At 48.6% G+C, this 26,176-nt stretch overlaps 1 protein-coding gene and 1 pseudogene across 8 annotated transcripts; both read right to left on the reverse strand.

Annotated features, from left to right (window-relative positions):
- Window positions 1–6,251: 6,251 nt before the first annotated feature.
- Window positions 6,252–7,614, reverse strand: LOC125535015 (uncharacterized; annotated as a pseudogene).
- A 1,112-nt stretch (window positions 7,615–8,726) lies between these two features.
- Window positions 8,727–25,894, reverse strand: LOC125535013 (receptor like protein kinase S.2). 8 transcript variants are annotated; one of them, XM_048698075.2, is made up of 22 exons: window positions 25,674–25,894; window positions 25,418–25,572; window positions 21,436–21,645; window positions 21,059–21,317; window positions 20,729–20,954; window positions 14,732–14,882; window positions 14,419–14,625; window positions 13,344–13,422; window positions 13,084–13,199; window positions 12,743–12,998; window positions 12,406–12,637; window positions 12,167–12,320; window positions 11,377–12,051; window positions 11,246–11,266; window positions 11,090–11,151; window positions 10,929–10,983; window positions 10,814–10,853; window positions 10,337–10,665; window positions 10,117–10,251; window positions 9,793–9,941; window positions 9,579–9,647; window positions 8,727–9,168 (listed from the first exon to the last, which is right to left on the reverse strand). In XM_048698075.2, exons 2-22 carry the CDS (start codon window positions 25,553–25,555, stop codon window positions 9,114–9,116), a joined length of 3,618 nt encoding a protein of 1,205 aa, XP_048554032.1. In that variant the 5' UTR covers window positions 25,556–25,572; window positions 25,674–25,894; the 3' UTR covers window positions 8,727–9,113. The 8 variants fall into 8 exon arrangements, with proteins under 8 accessions (XP_048554032.1, XP_087398751.1, XP_048554034.1 ...); XM_087542625.1 differs by having other exon boundaries at window positions 10,814–10,983; window positions 13,084–13,181; XM_048698077.2 differs by lacking the exon at window positions 11,246–11,266.
- Between the last annotated feature and the right edge of the window lie 282 nt (window positions 25,895–26,176).

Raw genomic sequence — 26,176 nt, forward strand, 5'->3', positions numbered from 1 at the left:
TCGGGCGAGACGACCGAAGCGCCGCACCTCCGCAGCGGTGGCTGGAAAACCTAGCGAGGGATTTAGCCTCTCTGGGCTGGGCTGGTTGGGCTGGATCGCCCCCTGTGGGTCGGGCTGGGTCCTGGGGACAGGAACGTTTCCCTGCAGCACGCGCGCGTCAGGGGACTGGGCCCCAGCCCGCGCCACCACCGCATTTGGGCCGTCCACCACCCGCGTGGGCTGGCCCGACTGGACCACTGGCTGGTCCGCCCCCGCCCTAGGGTTGACCACGCCCAGCGTCCTCCGCGCCGCCGGCGCCGCCATGGGGGACGCCGGCGCCGGACACAGCTGGTCTGCCGTGAGCTGCAGGAGCAGCCCCGCGTCTGGCGCAGCAAGGTTGTCGCGACCCTCGCGGCGCCACACTGGGCGAGCCGCTCTGGGTGCAGCCGCAACAAACCGCCGCGAGCCACGGCCTCCGGGCGCAAACGCACGACGGCGCCCGTCCTTGAGGGAGCCCCCGAGCTCCTCTGCCCGCGACACGAAGTCGCCAAGGGAGCAGGCCGGACGGCCACCTGCCCCCGGCGCCACCGCGTCGCCTAACTCCGCCTCCTCGTCGCTGTCCGAATCATCCTCCGCCAATGCCCAAAAGCGGCTTCCCGACCACCCGGCGGCGCCCAGGGGGGGCGCAGCCGTCCGCCTGGGGACTGGGGCGCGAGCCGCCGCCCAGCCAGCCGCCGGGTCCTCCGCCGGGGCCTGAGCACCGCCGCCCTGCGCCGAGACACCGCCACCGACGCCACCATCGCCAGAGACGCTCGCAACGCATGTCCGTACAGGAGCCGTGGGGAGCGCCATCATCCTGGGCAAGACCTTAGATATGGATCTCATTAGCCTGCGACGCCGTGGTGTAGTCTGAATTCTCGTGGCTATGACCAACTCTCAGATTTTGTCTAAGGACAAGAATGACGCTTGGCCTTTTGTTACAGCAGATGTGCTAGTTAAGCTCAAGGTCTACGCTTTCACGTTCAGGAGGGAGCCGGCTGGATACATTCCGGACCTTGACTTTGTCACGTTTATTTGGAGACGCAAGGGTGATGATGCTGATGATGAGAGCGGCACCAAGGAGAAGGATGATGAGATGGAGACCTCGAAGCACAACAGGAACCCATCCAACCATCCATCTTCTAGTTCTGCTCCGGCGAATAACATTCATGAGACTCAAGTACAACGATGGGCACTATCGAGTATGGGCTATGGAGGTGTGACGGGAGGTGGTTCAGTGCTTTTAGCGGTCACCCTGTTTAACTCTTGGCCGCAGACGCCGAGAGGCATGGAGCTTGCCACGGATCTTCGAGTCAACTCGACGTTACGTGGATGTCTTGAAAGATCCCTGCGGGTTCACCGACAAGAGTCATCCTCGCCTTCTACGCCACTGGTTGTGGTTGCGTCGCAGCCGTCGTCACCTCCTCGGACAGCAACGTCGTCACCCGCTGCCCTCCAGTCGGTGCAGGCCACCGGCGGCTCAGCGGGACGCCCAGACTCTCCTTCTGCTGAGGTGGCGTCGACGACATGAACGGCGCCATCGAAGCTGGCTGTCTCCAAGCCGGTGCAGGCAGCCGGAGGTTCAGCGGGGCGCCATGTAGCGCTTTTGAACGGCGGGCATCCGGCGGCTCGTGTAGACTGTAGAGTCAACCCAGCACGCACCTCACATAGAGCATGTAGGGCTGGACATACCGATCGGGCTTTTTGGCCCGCTCAGTCTTGGCCCGCTAGAGAAAATGGGCGGTCCGGTCTGCCAAATGCGACCCGAAAAATTATCGGTCCGGTCCGGTCTTTAACCAGTCCGACCGATGAAAAAATGTCAGCGCCGCCGCTGTTCCTCATCATCGAGGCCACCGGCAGACCCCGGGTGAACCACCATGTCCCCAAGCTTTCCCACTCCTCCTTTCATCTCCTCCCCATGCGCCATAGCCTCTCGCTGCTTCTCGCCGTGCGTGCACTGCGGACGATCTCGATTGCGTTCTCGACCCTTGCCATGGCAGCCGTTTCAGCACGAGAACGCAGGCCATCAACTGGGGGAAAAGCTCGATCGGCCATGATTTTCGGATCATGGGAGCTTATTCTAGAAGCTAGCAAAAGAACTGGCCCTAAGTTGTTACCCTAGCCTCAAGTGTGATGGTTTTGGGTAAATAACTCGAAATAATATTGCCACAAACAGCGATAGATGAAGTATATCCAACAATTTGCATACATAATCCCAATTCTAGACTTCTATGCTGAAAATACATGTGATGCAGTCCAACGATTCCATGTGCATAGCCAAATCAATGAAACATGCTTCAACCAGCATCCCAGAATGCGATCAACAACTAGTGATCATCGAGATCCATGCAGTGAGTACTTTGAATGCAAAAAACAGCGCGCTTGGTTGCACTTTGACCTAAACTCTGTCTCTTCCTCATCATCACTATGTATATATCTACCTTCTTTGGTGTGATCCTATTCTGGTAGCACCTCCGTCCAAGCCTGGAGATGGAGGACTGGAGACGGTTCCATAAGTTCCTTCCTGGAGATGGTGCGTTGATCTGCATTACAGCCTTGAAATTAGCATCCTTTTCATCTGTCCAAGAAAACGCAATCTCATTGCCCATAGGATCCCCACTGGTAGAAAGCAAAAGCGAATTCACGTCTCAGCTCAAGTCGTCTTTCTGCAACATGAATGAAATCCGGCACATTGTACTGATCGCAGGACGCTGCAGCTGCAAACATCTTGTCTGCCTTTGTCATACAAAAAGTAGTAAATTGGTGCTACTTTGTTGTGTTTCTTTTCTTCCAGAGACCAACCACTTCATGGTTTTTTTTCCGACAAAGGGTGGATTTTATTGACTCAAAATGAAGCATCAAGTGGATACAAACACAGTGAGCACACACCTGGCCTCTGCATAGCTAGGATCACACAGCCAACATCAACGCACACACACAAAACCCGCTGGCAAATAGCAAAGTCATATAAGACCAAAGCTATGCCTAAACGAGAGGAAAAAAACATCGAATCAAACAAATCTGCAATCGACAATATACAGCAACAACCGTATCCGCACCAACCATCTCATGACACCATAAGGACAATGAGATTCCTCAACAGCAACGCCTTCATGAAGGGAGCGACACTCTATGCCGCCGTCACCGGATCCAACCATCAAAGGTCAGGTTCTAGGTTTTCACCCTGAAGAATCAGTCTGAGCTTATCCGAGCAATGCCTTCAACAAGATCACGACGCAAAGCATCACCGTTGCCGTGTATGAACAACTTATGTCAGACCTAGGTTTTTACCCCGGAGCTAAAGACCAGGTACTTTAGAAGCACCACCATCGGAGTCAATCATATGTTGTCGCCACCACTTTTCCGCGATCCAAGCACTGCGCGTGATGGGCTAGAAAACCGACCTCCGCCACTGCACAACCTTACCCTCTGCGTCAAGACATCGTTCATATATTGCATCTCACCGTCAAAGGCAACCACCGATCTGAGGAGAGAAATCCCCATGAAGATCTTTCAGTGGCCGTTGCAATCCAGAGAGTCCACCGCACCAAATCGTGCAGCACATCACCGTCGATTGCCACCTTGCCGAAGAGAGTTCTGTCCAAGCCATCGACCTAGGGGCCGACATGGCCGGATCTGAAGCCGGAAAGTAGAATTGTCTGGCAGCCAAGACCCACGACGCCGCATCACGCATGACAGCAACACCCATGGTCCCTTGGCCTTAATAAGAGGGCCGTATGCATCTTTTTGATGCAGAGGCCGGGGAGTCACCCCTTTTTCAAAAAAAATGGTCCCTTGGCCTAACTCCACCGAGACGTGGCCAGGCCCAATGCCTAGTAGCCGCCCAGCCGCCACACAAGCAGACGGATCTGGTCATCACGTCGCACATGCCTCCACCCCTGACACAGCCTCACAGCCATGCCGCCGGTGACCGCTGCTGCACCCCGCATGAGGACGCCGAGAGCAGCCACCGGTCGCCGGGACCTGGACGAATCCCGACACACGCCGACGCGCTGCCGGAACTGCTGCCCTACAGACCGGAGGCCGCCGCGGGAAGGCGGCCCGCCGCTGCCGTCGGCCACGCGGGCTTCGCCCGGCGACGGCGCGGCGACTAGAGGAGAAAGGAAAGAAGTCCACATAACCCCCTAGTGTTTCACAAACCGGCTAATTTACCCCCTGAAGTGCAAAACCGGGTATTTAACCCCCTGCCTTTCTCAAAACCATGTGAATCATCCCCTAAACCTGATTAGAGTGGTTTTGGCAGGTGGTTTTGTCCTTTCGGACCTGCACCCAACTGCACCTGGCCTTGTCCATCCTCAGCTGCACGCCTGCACCACGCCGGCGTCGTGTGCAGCGCCTGGATGCCGACATCACCATGTAGCTTGCTGGTCCATTCTTTCAACTCTGTCAGCTTCTTGATGGTGAACCGCATCATCCACGGGTTGCCGTGCAGCCTACACGACGCCACCAGAGTGTCACACATCGAAAGCCATCGCTTCAATCAGGCGCGGAGTGCATCATCGAAGCTGCAGCTCTGACCCATCGCCGATCTGAGAATACTGCTAGGACTCCCAGGAGCGTTGACTCATCCGGCTTGCCGCTGTCCAAGCACATCTAACTGAATTCCTCCCCATGATGTGTGTACCTGTGTATATCAGCGAGTTCAAGGACGTCAAACGCGAGCATCACCTTTGTCCTCCCTCACCACCAGGCTGCCAAAATCACCTATGTGTTCACAAATATGAGTCATGCATGTTACCATGGCGTCCTCGGTTCCTCGCTGGGCTCGAGGCCAGTCAGGCCCTCGCTCGTGATCAAGACTCGTCTCCCAGCTCGGCAGGCTGGTGCTCGTCACCGGCACGAACATGCCGGAGCTGCCGCAGAGCGAGGTCAAGGAGATTTCGGCAGAGTGACTCTCCTCCATCCCGGACAGCGCCGTCATGTTTTCCACCTTCAGGAGCAAGATGTGTGTCCCGGCCGCCTGCACAACTCCATAAGGGCAGAGACTTCAAGGTGAAGGTCGAGAAGTGCATGACTCCGGGGTTCGAGGAGAGGATGAATGGGAGGGATGTGGTGCACCTATACCACATCCTACGAAAAATCAAAGCGTGCGGTGCTTAGTGAACCACGCCGGACGAGCTCCATCATGCTAGGGCTCCTTGTCGGCTGCTGTAAACTGTTTGATGTTGTACAGCGAGTATGGAGTACCTCAACGTCGAGCTGTTCGCGGGGGACCTCGATGTCGGGGTGAAACTGGCACGCCGGCACCAAGGATGGTTTAGGTGAGAGGATGTGAACGATGCCGTATACACGTGATTGCAGGCAGATGGGATAGGGAAGAAAGAACTCTGCCGACCTGGCCCCTCGCAACGTTGCTACGTCAGCAAACCACCTCACAAAACCACAGCAAACCACCTCACAAAACCACTATAATCAGGTTTAGGGGGTAATTCACATTGTTTTGAGAAAGACAGGGGGTTAAGTACCCGGTTTTAAACTTCAGGGGGTAAATTAGCCGGTTTGTGAAACCCTGGCGGGTGATGTGGACTTCTTTCGAGGAGAAAGGTGCGGCGGCGGCGCTAGATGAACGGTCGCGGTTCTGAACCACCATAATTTTCAGGAAGAACACTGTGGCACCTCGGCTTGATGATTGGATTGGAGCCTGCCCACTAGTCTAGTCTAGTATTTTATTCCTCGGCTGAACATAATCGCCACCAGCCGCGGCCGCTTGGGTTTGCATTCCTTCTCAGCTAGATTCAGGTTTTTTTTTCAAGGCAAACTCACAAAGCTTTATTCAACCATCACAATGTTTACAGGGACGAATAGAAGTTTTCCGGGCTGGCCTAACCAAGTATGGCGGCCAGTACGGCGCTCGTGGGCCGGCTCAGCTTGCTCGCCCTTGAGCGAGTCCGGAGCCAGGACTCGCTGAAGGCGAGACATGTTCCCGATGGCACTGGTGAGGCATGTAGTTGGTGCCTGATCAGATCACTCAACTATTGTATTGATGAATGAGATGGAAGCCTCAAATAGAATAACTGCTATCAGCAATCGTTCAAGTTATATTCAAATTATGCCTGTTCGCAAAACAAGCACTCCAAGATCTGTGTTCTCTTAGCGAGAGTATCCTGAAGGTGTGTTACTACCCCTTCAAGAAGGCACCACGTTGTTGAGCGCTCAACTCGGAAACTGTCCGTTGCAAGTCTGAATGACTTGTTGCTGAATCATGCATGCATTCAGAACACCGCCTGGATCTTCAATTGCCTGTTATACATGTAACGACCGGATTTGTGCTTCATCATACGGAGGCCACACATTGTCCCTTTGCCTTTGCCGCCATTCTCGTCGTCAACAGAGCTACTGCTCTCGTTGCCTTTGCTGCCATTGCTGAACGCTAGCTCCATACCAGTGAAGAGGGTAAATTCCTTGTTGGGAACTATAGCGCTGAAGTCCTTGCCAGATGCAGATGCAATGGTACCCAAGATGTCCATGAGGATGAACCTGCCAGAACCAAGACTCGCGACCTTGACCTGAACAAAATGTTGGGCTGCCACTCCTCTGGCAGGTCATCACGAGCCCAGATCCGCATCTTGTCCGGTGACGGCTCCTCCCCTGTGACAAGGCCCGAGAGGTCAGCAGCGCAGGGGAGGTTGCCTTGCGAGGAGATGCCAAACCAGAGGCCAAGCTCGGGGACGGGGACGTAATCCGCCTTGCCATGGAAGGGCATGAGCCAGTCGCCAGCTTTGCTCCACTCACAAGTCGCCATGTGGAAGCAGTAGGTGCCGCGTGCCGGCACCCTAGGCGCCTGCAGAGTTGGAGAAGCGGTAGGTGCCGGCACCCTCGGCGCCAGCAGAGATGGAGAAGCAGATGGTGTCACCGACGAGGGCATGGCCGTGGACGAAGGCTTGCTTGCGGTGGGTGATCCACGGCGGCAGCGGGAGGATGTCGCAGTGCCAGATCCTGTGACATGCGGGGCGGATCCCCCTCCACACCAGGGCCTCGAACTGCGGCCGCTCCTCCGCCATGTGCGGGTAGAGGAGGCCATCGATGATGTAGAGGACACCCGTGTCTTCGTCATCATGGAAGTGTACATCCGTTGGAGGGACGGAGATGGCCATCGGCATCACCTTGGGTCCGTTGAGCCATGGCAGCGTATCGATGCAGCGGGTGCCATCGACGACGTCGAAGCGCAGCATGCGGTTCCGGCGGTCAGCCATGACGACCTTGCTCTCCGAGGCGGTGGGCAAGAAATGAACGGTGTGATAGTTCCCCATGGAGTAGTCGAGCTGCGGCGCCTTATGACCAGCTCGGTTTTTGGCGGGTCAATCTTGGGCGCCCCCGCCTCCGCCGCCGCCAGATAAGTGGTGCTGGAGATCCTTCTTCCTGTCGTGTTGGCCTCGGCTGGTGTCAGTGCTGTTGGCAACATCTTGCCATGCATCAGTCTTGTTCCGCCGTGGGGTGAAAAAAATTAATCTTGAGGAGGTCCAAGCGCCTGTGGCTGTCATACAACCCAAGGTTGAGGATCCGCCGCATGCCGCCGTTTATCCTCTCTCTCCGACGATCTACAGAGCAAGTTGGCACAGATCTACAGAGCAGAGCGGCGGCGGCGGTGAACCTGGAGCTGAGCGGCGGCGGAGGGAGATAATAGGAACGGAGGTAGGTCCATCATGGGCTGGGTACAAACAAAACAAGAATGCGGATGGGCTTTTCCTGGCCAGCAAACCAACACTACCGTTTCATTCGTTTTTTGCACCTTGTTTCTTCGTTTTTTTATTTTGTTTATTTTCTTTTTTGGTTTTCTTTGTTCTTTTCGTTATTATTCTACATTTTTTTCATACGTCAACAACATGTTTCTAATAACCGGCACCTAGCCGATCCCCAATACGGTCTAATGAAGCATAGTTTTATTCTTCTCCCTAAGACTTTCGCTATTTATGCATCCATATTGGTATGTGTAATTGGTTTCCATTCAGCTGTTCAGGATAATATATGTACGCCCCCAGCTCTGTAGTTGTGATAGACAAGACAACATGCACTTACAGTTTGATTCAAAGTTCCTTTCATTGCACGAGCTCGGCCTGAAGGAGGAGGTAGCTCTGCTTCACAACTCAAACGCATGCCAGCCTCCACACGGCTGGCCTTGTTGCTCTGCTCTAGCAGCCTGATGCCCCTTATGCTGAATCCGGTAGGCCATGACCCCGGCCCCTCCAAAGCAGAGCATTTCAGGCGCATGAGACGGTGAAGCCACACACCTTGATTGATTTCAGGCGCATTTTGCTGCTTGCTTCAGGCAACTACAGATTTGCTAGGATTTATGCCAACTTGTCTATGGAAGTTGCCGGTCTGCCTGCTACAAGACTGATGTATGTATTCAGTCGACTTGTTTCATCACTTCCTCATCCTAGTCGCATTGTGGAACTTGCGGTACAGGATTCGACAGCGCCTTCGTGGAAGTGTCTGACGCTGGTTTGACTCGTGCTCATGCTCTGCGGAGCTTCCATTTGCTGGATGACATCAAGACCAAGCGCACGGAAATCTGCTGGTAACGAAACCTACTCTCCATCTCTCACTAGCAGTAGCAGATAATATCAGTCATTTTCTTTATAGATAGCATTGAGTGATGAGATATGTAACATCTTGCAATTAATTAGTGTTCAGCACGCAATTAAAGAGATAATCCAAAGAAAAATGTCAACGGTATCCAGAATGAATGAACTAATGAAATGATGGGTACAAATGCACCCGTCACCTGGCTGTGATAGGCTGGGATCATCACTGGCCCAGACTGGATAGTCGTGCAGCTTTTTAAAGTTCAGTACCATATTTGTTTTAGTCTCTCAAAACATGGAAAAAGGTATCGCGATGCAGCAGTAGTGCTGCTAACTAAATATTTTGCTTGTAGAGTATCAGTTCTGATGTGCTTTCTACACATATTTTGCCTCTAACATATTTATTGGATACATTAAAACACTCTATCAATATAACCACAACCCCGAATGCAATCAGATCTTAAGTCTTAGTCATCAATAAGCAACGGAGGCAAACAACACTTGATAAATTTGCTATGCTCTTGTTTTGCTCTGATAGCAACATAGTCTTCAAGGCAAAGAAATGTCCATCATTGCAATTCCGTGGTGACACCCGACCACGATCCTACACAAACCAGCCAGTATGTCCTTCGGTTATCAATTAATTTCAACATTTTCCCAAAAAACTGAGACAATACAATTAATGGAGGATGATGCAAATACATGAAGGAATATCTCCATAGTTACTGATGCTACAAAACATAATTTATATGAGACGCAAATGTGTGTTTACAGCATCCATGTAGTTGTACGACGCACATGTTTGAAGGTCAGATACGCCATGATATTCACATAATAAATTTCTCATATATACAACTAGCTAGCAAGGAAGTAATCAAACATGCCAACCTGCCAGTTTAAGTTATGTTTTCACCCACAATTTCCAGGAAAATATACAATACATAATGCATACAACTTAGTCACTAATTCCTAGTATTAGTAAAGTAGATAAAGTACAAGAATGTTGTTTATTACCTCCTTGAGCCTTTTATACATCCAAAAGCATAAACTGCACCGAGGTTGAAACCGATTATGTTCTCGAGCCTGTAATGATGGGAAGGCCTCATGCAGTGTTAATTAAGAACCTCAATGTAGGTACCAGTGCTATATATACTTGCAGTCTTACACAAGGAAAATTAATGTAGCTATATACACATGCTGCGGTAAAGGGCAGAAGAATTGTACGTACTTGTAGGTAGTGGAGTTCCATATGCGTACAGTCCCGTCATGTGAACCTGTGATTAAGATTGGAAGCTCCGCGTGCAAATTGGCGGCACTGATAAGGTTTGTATGCCCTTCTAACTCGTGTACCCGTTCATTCGTCTCCAATTTCCAGATCTGATTCAACACAACGAGAACAACAACAAAAGGACTTTTTTTAACGATCATATATCATGTATGGAGACTTAATTAACTAATACAGTAGCTAGCTACATAGATTAAGTAATTGAGCGTCTTCTTTATTTTTTGGTGGAGAGAAACTAGTATATGTGGACAGGAAAAAGGATGGTACCTGTGCAGTTCTGTCCTTACAGCCCACGACTAGATGATGCTGATTATTGCGTGTAAAGTAATCAACGTAGAGCCCATGCTCACCCAAGTTCAGTGTGATGAACTTACTGGGGTCATCGGAACAAATACTCCAGATCTACCCAATATTGGTAAAGGCAGAAAAAAAAATCACCAACACATTTGGCAGAAAAAATATATAAAGAACAAGAATGAAAGCAAACCTTGACTGTGCCATCCAAGGAAGAACTAGCGAAACTATTGGAGTCATTTGGGTCGAAGGTCACTTGCGTCACTGTACCAATGTGTCCGTGAAATTCTGTGCAATCCCAATCTTCGGCCCAGTTCCAAAGCTTGATAAGATGATCAACATCTTCAGATGACGATAACACAAATGGATCCGTTGGATGCACAGCCAAAGTTGTGATGCAACTGTTATGAGCATCAAAGCTTTCCACTTTTTCATTTTTCTCATAGTTGTGCACATGGATGCACCCGCTGCGGTCGCCGGCAACGATCCACTTCTCCCGTGCGGTAAATTTAGCCAAATGAACTGCATATTCAGGCATGGAGTGAATATATCCATGCATACATGAGTGTATGCTTTAGCACGCATATGTGAGCAGTTACTGTATAAAATGTGTAAGTGTTGATTATTGGACTAAATCATATGAATTACGCATATGGGTGCTGGTGCATGCCTGATTCATCTGTGACGTCTTGGATCGAGTTCAGTGTTGCCTGAGGATATAAACATGTAACTTGAATCAGTATAAGTACGTTGAGAATGTATGTAAGCAGCGATCGACAACATACCATTGTCTTGTAGTTCCAAACACGAAGGCTCCCTGAGCGATGTGTCGTCATAATCCTTTGTATTAGGATTATTTGCAAATTAGCAACTGATGGATGAGTACTGACATATATATGCATCACACACACACACACACAGTCGATGATAGTAAGCATACACTCACCAGGGTTCCATTGGATGCACATCTATGGACGAAATTTGCTGAGCATCTCGCTTGGTTATGGTCTGATTTAAACCCAGTATAAGGACATTCACTCAATTTGTATGATTGATTGATACTACGATAGTTAAGAAAGACGAACGGACTATAGGAAATCACCTCAACTGTGGGCTCACTTGGCTGCCAGCCAGATTAATTGATCACACAGTGTGCAAGCCAACAAAATAAAACAATAATTAATTGTGGACCACTAAGCATACAATATGATACTAGCAAATTAAATTATGTACCTCAGAATCAGATGATGTCCCACAATCAGCTTGTTGTTGACAACAGATAACATTCAATGTCACCTCTTGTACCTCATGCCCGGCCTTCTCTTTGGTTGTCTCGAAAAATTCTCGGTACTTGGCCGAGACGGTATCTTTGTCGAGCTCATATTGACCCACCAAAACGCTATGCAGTGTGAAGAAGTCGGCACCGCTATCTATCGACGACTTCGGCAATGGCTGCTGCTTATTATTGCACATTGTCAGAATGAGGGTGTAGGCACACCTTGGCGGCACAACACCACAGAGTGGATCCTTTGCCAGGTACCTACTGGGGCTGTTGGCTACAAGCAGGAACGCGACACGGTCGTTTCCCTTGTTATCTAGATGCAGCGAGCAGCTAGAAGACATCGAAGCCGCCTTCTTTTTTCTCGGCACTTCCAACGATATTGACAACATGAATGTCAGCTCAAGGGGATGGACATGAAGAAGCAGCTCAGAGTCTATTTGGGGAATCAAGCTGGTTTCTGTTTCATTCAGCATACGTACGATTTCACCGATGGTGGGCCTTTTGTGTCTGTCATATTCAACACACCTCACCGCTATCTCCAAGCATTTCTTAACCTGCTGGAAATGTCCTTCAACTAATGTGACGTCCATTGCTTTTTGTAGCCTCTCCCCCCATTTTTCATGTGCCTACGAAATTCGATGGAAGGAGGAGCACATACAATGTAAATTAATGTAGCTGCAACATTAGTTCATTGTAGCAATTAATTAACGACAGCACAAGAAAGGACCTACTCCTACTTACCACCAGCTCAATAAACTTCTCAGGAGACTTGTAATCCCATTCATGATATGATTTCTGCCCTTTCATCAGCTTAAGGATTATAATACCCAAGCCGAATATGCCAAACTCTTTCGAGATTACTTGTTTTTCAATGAACTCTGGTGGTATGTATCCCCTGCATACCGAAATAAGAAAAATATTATCACCATTATGGTCAGTTTAAAGTAAATGTACAGCTTAGGTTGGGGCATTTAGCTCACCTAGTTCCCAACACACTCATCGTTCTATTGGTATTTTCTACACCAAAGAGTCTTGCAGAACCAAAACCAGCTATTTTGGGCGTCATATTCTCATCCATCAGTATATGGCTAGGATTTAGATCCATGTGAATGATAGGACTCTTCAATCCCTCATGGAGGTATTTTAAACCGTCACATGTGCCCTTAATTATTCTGTACCGTGTTTGCCAATCAAGTCCAGAATCCACGTCGTCTGTAAGCATAAGCAACGATGGCATCCAAAATTAGGTTATTATATTTTCTTTAAAACTGAAAGACAACTGATATAGTATCTTGGATGTTGCAATCTAACATATACCTGGTGTAATGTACGTGGTAAGGGAACCATTTGGCAAATACTCGAAGCACAGCCCGTTGTGTATTTTGTCAGCAATTACAATTTTTCCATTATACTCCACAACCACTTGTTCTATCTCATGGCAGTAGCCAATCAGCTGTACGATATTTGGGTGATGGACTTTCGGGATGGTTGCAATCACCTGCTTGATCTCCATATCAAAAGGATATCCATGGAGCATTTTGACAGCAATGGCATGTCCATCCTTATCAACTCCCTAGTAATTAATTTGACATGTCGAGCCTGTCAGGCATGACGTGATGATGAAAAATATTTGGAAATGAAAATAATGTTCACTTTACCTTGTAAACTATTCCATGTGCGCCCTGACCAATTAACCGCGCTTCAGAGAAATCATCTGTTATCTCTTCTAGTAAGCTCCATGGCATAATCTTCGGCTCTACATACGGGAATTTCTCTGTTTAATGAGTAGACATATGCATGCTAGTTTAGCTTCACCGTGCCCTTGCAATTCAGTAATTATAAGTAGAGAACGAGAAATTAGTGCAAACCGGCAGAGTATTCTTGTTAATTAAAGATGAGATAGCTAGCTCTAGCTAACCTGCTGAAGAAGGACCGGAGCTGATGGTGATGCTGCTGAGATCGGAAGGGAGGGTGGACTCTCCATCGTCTTCAGAGAACTATATATATCAGAAAATACAAATTAAGGATAAAAAATTCGAGACATGAAAGCCCACGGTGTAACGCTTCGTCCCATGGGGCGTCCCGGAGGAGCTCGCCGAATGAGGTGGCCTCTCCATGGCGGAGTGGAGCACCATAAGATTCTGGGGCGGTCCGAGAGAGAGAGAGAGAGATTCGAGCTCCTCATGGGTAGTGGATCCAGGAAGATTCCATTGAAGACTTTGAAGGTAGGGGAAGAAGTGAAGGGTAGCTGTTTGCCTCAAGAGAAGGAGATTTCCCCTGATTCCACCGTCGACCTAGCCGTGCCATGGAGGTTGGCAACATCCAAAACACCACCACTCTTTCATAGACCAGAGAGAGTAGGGCTTTGGATTTGTGCAAGACATAGGTCATCGCTTTCGAGATGAGTCCCCAACTAGATGAGAAAGTAGTCTAGGGACATATGCACAGTGGCGGCCGGACAAAACATGTGGGATCTGGTCATTACACACCAGGGACTAACATGCAAATTCAAGGGGTTTTAGAAAAAGCCTATGTGGACTCAATAGCTTGCACGTAGGGCCGCCACTGGACATGTGTGATCGCTTTGAAGATGCATGTCTAACTAGATGAGAAAAATAGACTATACCTTTTCCAATCCAAGTGGTGAACAAAAAATCATTTGTTCCTTGGGACACCATTGATGGCCATGAATGAACTATTTAACGGGCACAAAATTACTAATTCATATGAGTTGCACTTTGAACACTAAAAACTTCCTCTCTCCATTCAGAAATATAAAACACACATGCTTGTCAAGTTTGTTCAATAATATATAGATTAAAGATTCAAATTAATATTGCTAATTTTATTATTATTAAAAAGCACTTATCGCTGATACTACTTTTGTGTCAGATAATCCCTTGAAACTCATGTGCATTTTATAATTCTAGCGAAAAGAGTATAAGGTAGATGCCGATAAACAGAAAGGCCATATGAGTCAAGAGTAATGTCACCTGTTCATTCTGCATGCCTCGGTCACCTATCATCGTTTCAGTCTCGTTCAAACTAGACACAATATCCTGTATAGTAGGTCTTTCTTTTCGGTTTGATATCAAGCAATCTAATGCTATCTCAATGCATCTTTTCACCTGGTTGCAGTATACTTCGAGTGATGAGTGACTCAATGTTCCACGTAGCCTTTTCCTCCAGCTTTCATGTACCTCCAACATCGGTCTTAAAGTTAGAATGATAGCACACACAAAGGCCAATTGATAAAAATAACAGTGTATTGATGTTGGAATTGACATAGAAAAGATGTATTCTTACAAGCTTAGCAGATTTTCGTTTTGGCATCTCGACAATTGAATTGTAGCTTTCATGTCCATTCATTATCTTTACAATGATCACACCTAAACTAAATATGTCGAACTCTAGTGATATTATCTGATGCTTTATATATTCCGGTGGCCAGTATCCACTGCATGTCATGTATGTTACAACAATTAGATGATTAAAACCACAAAAAATAAACGATGCCCAAATTTGATAAACTGCATGAAAACACTTAATAACAGATGCACATTTCTTTTATCCAAACTTATCTTTCCAATTAATAAAATTCAAAAGTAAACGAACCTGAAGATCATATATGGTTTTATATTACGTGTCAAATAACACTGTTTTGATTTACCTTTACGTTAACTAGCAAAGTGGTCCACTCGATGTTCGGGCTAGAATTTTATAAAGTTTGGTAATTAGAACGAAATATTTGTGCGAAGAAAATTGAACTAAGTGTAATCATATTCACAAATATGAGCCATTTACAAACATAGTTTTGTAATAGATATGTTATTTTAATTATTTTATTATCTATGTATGTATAATTATATTATCTATATCTACTTTAATAATAAAGTAAGGTGTGTTTCTCCGATTTTTTCATTCATTCACCATGGAAGGATTTTCTTTTCTATCCGAGGTGGTACTAAACTTTCGTACGTCCGTCTATTAGCAAAGGAAAAATGATTTGTACAGAATTTCGTATGTGGGCCGCGCGCCTAATGGCCCAGTAAAGTCAGCCCATTTTTTCCTGCCCATGCAGCAATAAACAAATCCTATTTCCCGCTGAATGCGGCAAATAGTTTCACCTACGCACAGCGCGCCCAATAATCATCGGGCCATTTTTATTTGTGTCCTGTTTCAAATTTTCTTTTTCTGTTTCTTTCTCTTTTATTTCCTGTTTCTTTTTTATTTTTCCCATTGAAAGTCTATTTTTTAATTTTTCTGAAATTGCAAATTTTCAAAAAAAACGCAATTTCATTTTTTATTCAAAATTTCGTAAAATTTACAAATTAAAAAATGTGTTCCTACTCTAAAAAATGATTGGATTTTTTTGTCGTGGCAAAATTTGTTCAAAATTTAAAGAATATTCCCTTTTCAAAATCTGTTTGTATTTTTATAAATTGTTCAAGATTTAAACAAATACATTTGAAAAACGTTCCAAATTTGGAAAATATTCGTGTTTTAGTGATATGTTTAAAAATTGAAAAAATGTTTGCATTAAAGAAACACATTTTCTAAAATTCTTATGCATCTTTAAAACATCTTCCCATTTTTAAAAAGTGTTCAGAACTTAAAAAATGTTTATGTTTTTATAAGAAGGTTCATGTTTTTAAGAAATGTATGTGAATTTCAGGAAATGTTTCGTTCAAATTTTTGTTCTTGCTTTGTCCAAAAATGTATGGAATTTTCAAAAGAATGTTCATAATTTTCAAAATTGTTCTTGTTGCCAAGTATATTCGATAGTTCATTATATGAATTCCGAAATTGTGTTCCTATTTAAAATATGTTTGAAATTTTAAAATTTTGTCATTCGGATTTTTTTTCAGAATTTTCAAAAGTATTTCCATTTTTTGAAAACTGTTTGGGTTTTTCAAAATTTTGTTGAAGATTTAAAAAATGTTAAAAATTTGAGAAATATTCTTGTTTTAGTGATATGTTCAAAATTTTAAAACAATTTTTGCATTAAAATACACATTTTCTAAATTTCTTCTATATGTTCAAAACATGTTCCCATTTCCAAAACTTGTTCACAACTTAAAAAACGTATTTTCATAAAACGTTCATGCTTTTAAGAAATGTTTGTGAATTTCAACAAATGTTCCATTAAAAAAATTTCTTTGTATTTTTTAAATGCGTGGAATTTTGGAAAATTGTTGACGTTGCGAAGTATATTTGGCATTTCATAGTTATCAGTTTTTGAAAAGTAAAAAAAAAGACTCGAATCTGTCGTTGCATTATATTCTTTAATATTCACGTTGACCATTGGTTAGCAGAACACGTTTGTTTGAGTGCCTAGCAACATGTGGTTGGGTCTTTGAGGACGTGAGTTCGATCACTCCCATACTGGGCCTGCTCCGCATTCGGCACATCGAGCTAACTCGCTTGTTCAGAATAAGGGACACCATAATTAAATTATTGATAGTGGTAGCTTCCATGTGCCAATAAAAAGAGAATATGCTGGTTAATTATAATTGAAACAAATTATCGGCGCGTGCTAATAAAAAAGAATATACTGGTTTGGCTCTAATTAAAGGGTGCCATGTAGAACTAGAGAATGCAGACATGTGGGGGTCTTGATCCATTCTTATAATGAGCTAGAGGCATATAATTTTATTATCCCGTTGCAGCGCACGGGCATGTGTGCTAGTCTCTTTTAAAGGAAATATTTTTTCCTCTCTATAGAAGGCAAACTAATTGAAAAATGCAGTAAAATCCAATTTCTAATATTGGAAAATTAATTATAAGACCTACATCATTGACTACTCCCTCCGACTCTAAATCAAAGGCCTCTAGTAAAAGAGAAACACAGTAAGCCAGGCCAATGTAGATCTGACTCCACACCTAGCCATGTATACTGGATACAGGCGCGGCAGGAGGGGCGGCGCGGCAGAGGAGGTGGCGCGGTTGCGGGGAGGGGCGGGCAGCGGCGACGGCGGCAACTAAGTAGGCGTAAGCGATTAGGAGGAAAGGATCAGGACGGTATCTGATACCATGTAGAATTGATTGTGTGCATCGATATTCTCATTAATCATGCACTAGACACATATATAGGTACAAAGGGTGCGACCGGTGTCTTATGTCCCAAGATACATGTAAATACAGAGGGAGAAAGACACTACATAGTAGGTGTCCCAAAGAAGGTGCACCCATGGGACATCTTTCTTGTTGTAGAATTTGTGCAAGAATTTCATGAGCAAAGCTTCATTCTGAATTTTCAGATTAATGACTCCCAGGCCTTCATTTATTTTAGGTTTGCAAACCATGTCCCAAGCAAAATTCCTCATGCTTTGGACGCGGTGGGTTCGTTCTGGTGGCGTGACGTGCCTAAACTTACACCTCAATACCATGGGATTTCATGTGTCCAGGTGGTTGATGGGACAACTGCCCTCATATGGAAAGATCTTTGGCTAAACAACACTTTGGAGACATCGCACCCCCGGGCCTTTTCATTTGCCTTGCATGAAGACGCATCCGTCAAGGATTTCTTGGAGAGCACGTCCCTGCATGAACTCTTTCATCTGCCCCTCTCTCCTGAAGCCCTTCTGGAAGTTCGTGATATGCAGTCCCTGACCACTCATCTGCGCCCCTCCACGACCTCCACTGACGCCTGGCACTATGCTTGGGGGAAAACGGAGTTCAAAGCTGCAGACTACTACAACTTCTGTTTCAGACATGCCCCAAAACGCCCGACCTTTAAACTACTGTGGCGATCCAAAAGCACCATGAAAATCAAAGTCTTCAGATGGTTGCTACTGCTTGACCGACTGAACACAAGGAACATGCTAAAACATCATCATTACAATATTGGTGAGGTGTTTGACTGCCTTCTCTGTGGGCAGAATGTTGAGGAAACGGTTGACCACATGATCTTCACTTGCCCGTTCAGTAAAGCTTGTTGGGAGAAGATTGATGTTGCCTGGCCCGATTTCGATTCCAGACTTGATCTGATCGCGCAAACCAATGAGGCTGGCCGTACACCTCTCTTCATGGAAATCGTCCTCACGGCAGCATGGAGTTTGTGGAAAGAACGCAATAACAAACACTTCAGAGGGGTCAACCCTAGTACTGCATCCTGGTTGACACGTTTCAAGGGAGATTTTAGCCTCCTCCAATACAGGGTGAAAGAGGCTCAGAAGACCATTGTAACTACTTTTTGTAACTCACTAGCCTAATTCCCTCTTTGTTCTTTGAGTAGTGACTACTTGTATAGTGTTCCTCCATAACACCCCCCCCCCCGGGTGGGGGGTGATGGAAGGACACCATCTTGTAACAAATCTGTAACACACATGTAACTCTTTACAAAAAGCAATATACACACACAGTAGGAGCCTCTCCTACTGTCTTTCCATCAAAAAAAAGAAAGACACTACAGGTGCGGCATACAAAACCCGGACCTATTTACATGAACACATGTTCAACATACTTTACTTCAGCCGCGTGCCCGTGCATGCAGCAACTACCCACCCACGTTAGCTATGCATGCAACAATCATCCTCAATTCCTGTACGGTGTCACCAAATATTCCTCGCGTCCTCATCCACCAATGAAGAACGCGGACTGGCTCGTGCAGTCCTGTGAGGAACGACTGAGGCAGTCCACCACTTCTTAGTCCCGCTTCTCTCGTGAATAGAGCGCTTACACCATCTCCACTCGCCCCCAGCCCCCTCCAACATGCCCCCAGGGCTTTTTTTAGCGCCGGCGCCGAAAAATCGGCCCAGTGATGCCCCAGGACCTTATTTATCGTCGGTTTGGGCCGAAATAATAGCCGGCGAACCCAAGCCCCCGGGAGGGCGCCTGGGGGCGCCTGCTGAAGCCAAAAGGCGCGTGGGTCCACTCTGTCGGCGAGAGAGAGGCCTTTTTCCGCCGATCCCCCACTTTTCCCCTCCATTTCCCCCCTTCTGCCCCTCTTCTCCCGCCATTCTCCTCCCTTTCCCCGCCATCCGTCCTCCATCCTGCCATGCCGCCAAAGAAGTATTCGGCCCCTCGCACCGCTGCCGCTGCCGTGTACATCGCCGACACTTGTTCTTCGGCGCAGATGGTTCGGATGTTCACCATGTACCGCCAGGACAACAACGACCAAGAGTTCAAGTACCTCCATGTGTTCACCCGGATCGAGAAGTGCGAGAAGTGGGCGGATGTCCGGCGCACCCTCGCCAAGGCCAAAGAGACGTACAAGCCGGACGCGCCCACGCTGGGGGCGGGTGATGGGCGCCCTGATGGCAACGAACGAGCCAAGACGGCGAAGGACGCCGCACCGACTGCCGAGTGGCTGCAAGCATCCATCGAGCAGTGCATCGCCGATGCCAAGAACCATGCCGCCCAGAGGGAAGAGGAATCTGAGGTGCGGTGGTCGATGTTGATGACGAACAACGCCGTCAAGCTCAACCTACTCCGGACCAACGTCACCGCGAAGAAGAGGAACACCGACCTGGCGTTTAGCTTTCTATGACTATTTAGATTGTGGTAGATTGCATGTCTGTAGTTTGTGAAAACTTCCTTTTTTTTGGCATCGATGGTCCACCTTGGTTTACGGTCTCGTTCAGTTCATGGGTCCACCTTGGTTTACGAATATCTGACGGTTATAGTTTGTTGATTAGAAAAGGCCCACCAAATTAATGGTTAGATCTTCCGAATTATTGTGGGATTTTTCTAATCTATTTCTCTTTTTTTTTTCTGGTGAGTCCATAAATTCTTTTGTATACAATAATAGATAGATTTAGAACACCCGCGTCTCATGTAAATTTTTTATTATCCTAAATTCCTAACATAGAAGAAGCCCATTTATTTAAAACCACAACTATTATCTGGATTTCATTTTGAACCCGATTGTCCACAATCCTTTAATTCTAAACCTCCAACATTTCTAACCACCCGCGTCTCATGTTGAGGGCGGGGGAACAACCACCTTATTTGGGTTTTCAAGTTGAGGATGGTGTAGAAAGTGGTCGGACAGGGACATATAGATGGGCCTTCACTTTTTAAAAACTTTATTGCTACATGAGGCCGCCACACTAATGTCCATATAAGTTAGAAGATGGTAAGACACTAAAGCAGAACAACGGGTGACACTGTATTATATGGAAATATGAAGAGAAAATCGCTTTGGAAATTGTATTCATATATAAGTATTGTTTGGAAGATCGATATTTTTCTTTCATACAAGTAAAAAAATTCTAGCATAAAGAAATGAAAACACACAAAGAAAGCCTCATGTAGGCGTGTAACAGTTACCTAGGCGGAACTGACACAGAGAATGCTTACCAGGTACCGGCGGAACTCATTGTCTTTTTTGTGTTTTCTTCACCAAAGAGCTTTGATAAACCAAAATCCGCGATTTTGGGCGACATATTCTCATCTAGCAATATGTTATCTGGTTTCAAGTCAAAATGCATTATAGGATGTTCTCCTTCACGAAGATAATGTAGCCCTACACAGATCCCTTTGATTATTTTATAACGTATGTGCCAGGTAAATCCAGTGTTTTCATCTGAAACAAACCAAATAAAATTAGTATTTCTAGAACAATGTGTAGATCTAAAAGAATACATTTCCATGTGCTGTGTAAAATGCAGAGGGCACCAACTTAATTACCAGATATATGTTTGTTTAGGCTACCCTGCTGTACATATTCGAAGCAGAGCGCCATACGCAAACGTTCAGCTGTCACCTGTTTCCCCTCAAACACAGCAAGTTCTTTTTCCCATTCATGGCAGAAGCCAACTAACTCCACAATATTTGGATGCTTGAGCCCCCTGAGATTGTCGAATTCTTTGTGAAATTCCTTATCATCTACTCCGGAAATGTAATGTAGTACCTTGACGGCAATCTGTCTCCCATCTTCATACACACCCTGTCCAGCATATTTCTAGTTAATACTCAAAAATCACTGTTGTGCTAGCAGTAGTTCATGGCATTGTTGAAACGCTAGGTTGAGCATATATTGAGAGTGAAGGAGCTATCGGATTCACCAAGTTAAGGAGCATATAATTAAGCAGAGTTTTGCATGGGGGCGCCTCCCTGGCCTCGTCGCCTCCATGCATGTAGCTCGTGTAGTCTGCATTTGCGTGGATGGTTGTATCTTTTTCCTTTCTCTCTTGTGTCATCGTGCTCATCTCTCTTGCCAGGGTGTTGGCTGTTGTAATGGGTAGTTCTTCTGTTCTGTCTCTCCGTCTGTTATCCTGGAACGTCCAAGGCGTGGGAGACAAAGATAAATGTGATGTTGTTAAAAACTCCGTTTGTTCAGCGGATCCCAGCTTTGTTTGTCTTCAGGAAACCAAACTCGCTCAGCTCGACTCCCGCAAAGCTGTTTCTTTCCTCCCCGGGCGTCTATCGCAGTTTGTGGCCAAGCTTGCCGATGGCAGCCGTGGAGGGGTGCTTACGGCCTGGGATCCCTCCTCTTTCTCTCTTGTCTCCTCCTTGGAGTCCGCCTTCTCGCTCACGGTCACCCTTGCCTGTGTTTCCACGGGGGAGCGTCTCACGCTGACTAACGTGTATGCGCCCTCGGACCACTCTTTAACGACGGATTTTGTTAACGACATGCTCACCCTCCCTCCCAGCGTTTCGGGGGCTTGGCTTGTGGTTGGGGATTTCAACCTCATTCGTCACCGCAGCGAGAAGAGTGGGGGGGCCTTCCACGCCGGGCGCGCATCCGTTTTCAACTCGCTTATCAACTCTCTTGCGCTTCATGAACTGCACCTCTCTGACCGCCTTTTCACCTGGTCGAATCGTCAAAACCCGCCGATCCTGGCTAGGCTCGACCGGGCATTTTTAGACAACTCTTGGGATGTCGCCTTCCCGGACACGAACCTTCAGTCGCGCCCCCGCACCACCTCTGACCATGTGCCGCTCCTTGTCACTGCCTCTACCAAAATTCCCAAGCCGTCGCGTTTCTTCTTTGAAAAAGCCTGGCTTCTTGATCACTCCTTCCTCCCCTGGTTGGGTACGGTCAGTGGTTCTGGCGCCGCGGGTGTTCTTGCTGCCCGGAAAAAAGCATTCAGGTAGGCCACCAAGGTATGGAAAAAGCAACACCGGTTCATCCCCACTTTCGATAATGACTGTCGCTTTTTGATTGATCTTTTCGATTTTTGGGAAGAAACGCGTGATCTCTCTGCAGCTGAGGCGTCCCTCCGGCTCGACGCGAGGCTCGCCCTTGCCGCTTCCGTCCGCAGGCAGTGCGCACACTGGCGGCGGCGAGGGAAACGCCGGGCGGTCCGCGAAGGCGACGAGAACACCAAGTTCTTTCACGCCTCCACCTCCACCCGACGACGCCGCAACACGATCGGTGCTCTGGAAGTTGAAGGGGTGCGGGTGGTGGATCATGTTGGCAAGGCCGCCGCCTTGCTGGGCTTCTACTCTAAGCTGCTGGGCCGGCCCAGGCCCCCCACCTGGCGTTTTGATCCGCCGGCGCTCTACGCCCACGTCCCCGTGGTGGACGGGGCGGTGCTGGTGGCGCCGTTCACCCACGCCGAGATCAAGGCCGCCGCCGATGCCCTGGACCGCACCAGCGCCCCGGGACCAGACGGGCTGGGGCCTACTTTCTACCAGGCGGCGTGGACGGAGGTGGTGCCGGATATCCACCGCCTCTTCGACGAATTCCATGCTGGAACGGCGCGCCTCGACGGGATCAACAGAGCCTACATCGCCCTTCTGCCCAAGAAACCGGGCGTCCCAACCCCGGCTGATTTTCGGCCCGTCTCGCTCCAAAACGGCGACGTCAAGATCCTCTGCAAGGGGCTCACGACGAGGCTTCAGCGACAAATCTCCCTCCTGATCGACGAGGATCAATCCGGCTTCGTGAGAGGCCGCAGCATCTCGGAGAATTTCGTGTACGCCACGGAGCTGGTGCAGTGCTGCCACAGGCGGCGCGCGCCGGCCGTGGTGTTGAAGCTCGACTTCGCCAAGGCGTTTGACTCCATCAACTGGGCTAGCTTGCGGGCTATCATGGAGGTGCGGGGGTTCCTGCCGCTCTGGTGCGCATGGATGGATTCACTGTTCCACTCCTCGCGCTCGGCCGTCCTCCTCAACGGTGTGCCGGTGAGGTGGTTCCAGGTTGGCTGCGGCTTACGGCAGGGGGATCCCATTTCCCCCTACCTCTTCATCATCGTCGCCGACGTCCTTCATCGTCTCATCCGCAACGACAACGAGCTGCGCCACCCCCTGCTGCCGGGTGCCCCGGCGGGGGTGCTCCAGTATGCCGACGACACCCTAATCATCATGAAGGCGTGTGAGCAGGGGGCGGCACGCCTAAAACTGCTTCTGGACCAGTTCGTAGAGGCCACCGGGTTGGTGATCAACTTCGCCAAAAGCACCCTCGTCCCTATGCATGCCGATGATGGTGTGGTGGAGCAGGTGGTGGCCGCCCTGGGGTGTGCCGCCGGCGTGTCCCCGCAGTCGTACCTGGTCTGCTGTTGTCGTGGGAAAAACTGCGCTTCGCCGACTTCTTGCCCATGATCGTGAAGGTAGACAAATACCTTGCCGGATGGGCTGCTCGCCTTCTCTCGCCTGCTGGGCGGCTTGTCCTCATCAATGCCGTCCTCGATGCCTTGCCGACCTACGCCATGGCGGCGCTGCTCCTGCCGCCTGCTGTCATCCATGCTCTGGATGGGCTCCGTCGCGCGTTCCTCTGGAACGTGGCTGAACGGGCTTCTGGTGCCCAATGCCTGGTCGCATGGAAACAGGTTTGCCGCGCTAAAGCCGAAGGTGGTCTGGGTGTGCGTGACCTGGCCACCCAAAATGAGTGCCTCCTTCTCAAGATGATACACCCGGCTGCATGCCTCGCCACGGTCGAGATGGGCGTCGTGGGTCTGGGCTGGCACGGCCGGTCACTCTCTACTCTCGCGCGGCGAGTTGGCGCTGGGCGAGCACCGGGCCTCCATCGTCAAGCTGCTGCCGCTCTACCGATCCCTTACTAGGGTGGACGTGGGGGATGGCAGGTGCTGCTCCTTCTGGTGGGACCAATGGCTTCCCTGTGGTGCAATCGCCTCGGCCTTTCCCGCTCTCCTCTCGCATGCTGTCGAGGTCGAGGTCACGGTGTGGCAGGTGAGGCGGCACGGGCTTCTTAGCTCTCTGGTTCCAAGACTCACGGCCGTCGGTGCGCACGAGCTGCGGGAGGTACAGAGGTTGTTGGGCGAGGCGCCACGCCCTAACGGCACCGATGAGCGTTGGCTGATACACGCTCGGGCGCGAGCGGAGGGCTTGTCCTCCAGCTCGGTCTACGCCCTCATGCGGTTCGGCAGGGTCACCGCCCCCTTCGCCACTATGATATGGAGCGCGCGAGTGCCGTCCAGGGTCAAAGTGTTCTGCTGGCTGCTGGTTCAGAGACACATCCACACGCGGGACGTCCTGCTTCGGAAGTGCATTCTTGCAGCCGATGAGGATGGCTGCCCCCTGTGCCCTACTGTGCTCGAGACTGTAGACTACCTGATGTTCACCTGCCCGTTCGCGGCAGATTTCTGGCGCAAAGTGGGGGTGTGCGTGGACGGGGCGTCGGCCTCCAACCTGAACGCCCTTGCTAGGGCGGCGAGAGATGTGGTCGCCTCTGAAGGGGAATTCGTGATGCTGTGCTGCTGGCAGCTATGGAAACATCGCAACGCCGTGGTCTTCCAGCGGCTGGTGCCGTCCTTGTCCAGAGCCCGTCAGTGCTGTAGAGAGGATGCCGATCTGTGGCGTGTGCGCTTGCAACAAGATCCCCGGGCTCATGTCGACTCCTGCCTTATGGCCCTTGCTAACTAGGCTTGCCCCCCCCCCCCCCTCCTGGGTGGTTTGTACCCATGTTTACCTGTCTTGTCTGTAATAGCTCTCTCTCTGTGTAAAAATTCTGGAGGCCTAGCCGTCGTGATCAATATATTCAGGTGGGGGAAACTCCCCCCCCCCCCCCCCCGGTTGAAAATTCCAAAAAAAAAAGATAAATGGTAACATGGTTTAATTAATCCATAATACGTTACTACGTACCTTGTAAACTGTTCCGAATCCACCACTCCCAAGTATTCGTGCCTCATCGAAATCATTTGTAATCTGTTTTATCAATTGGTATGGTAGCTTACTTGGCTCGCTTCCACTTGTGGGTTGTTCTAGCAGCTTGGCCTCCATACCACATATGCTTAGATCTGGCATGGCACCAAAAACAACACTAAGTGAAAGAAGCCTGCAAAACTGAAAAAAGGATGCAAAGGAAGGAACGCTCCTGCTCCTGTGTAGTAATTCGTACCTCAAACGCAACCAGATCTCCTCTCAAATTTCAGCTTGAGGTTGGTGATCAGATCTGCCGCCGTGTTAGAGCTCCACCGCTGCAGCCGCCATGGCCGCACTGCCTGCTTGTGCTCCCGCCCCCGTCACCGACGGCCACGGGGTCCTAAGGGAGGGAGGAAGGTGCGAGAGATACGCTGCACCGGCTAATAATTGACTCGCGTGGGGCCATAACTCCAACGAAATTTTCTTTCTTTCTACGGGAGCATTTATTACCAGCGGACCCATCGATTGTGCAATCCAACAACCGTGATCATTATCCGACCCATTCCGATAGGACAAAAAAAGCAAGAATACACAAAAGAGTACGTCCAGAGGAAAAAAAATAAAAAGCGAACACTAGGCGCATGTCGACCGGTCCAAAATTCGGCTCGTTGCCACACAGCCGCGGGATCCTTTGCCCACGTAGCCGTTCGATGGGAGCCATCGTCTTCCTCACATCTCTTTTTTTTTTTGCGAACAAAA

This window comes from Triticum urartu, chromosome 2A, assembly GCF_056163025.1.
Source record: "Triticum urartu cultivar PI428250 chromosome 2A, HENAU_Tu73, whole genome shotgun sequence".
Lineage (NCBI taxonomy): Eukaryota > Viridiplantae > Streptophyta > Magnoliopsida > Poales > Poaceae > Triticum > Triticum urartu.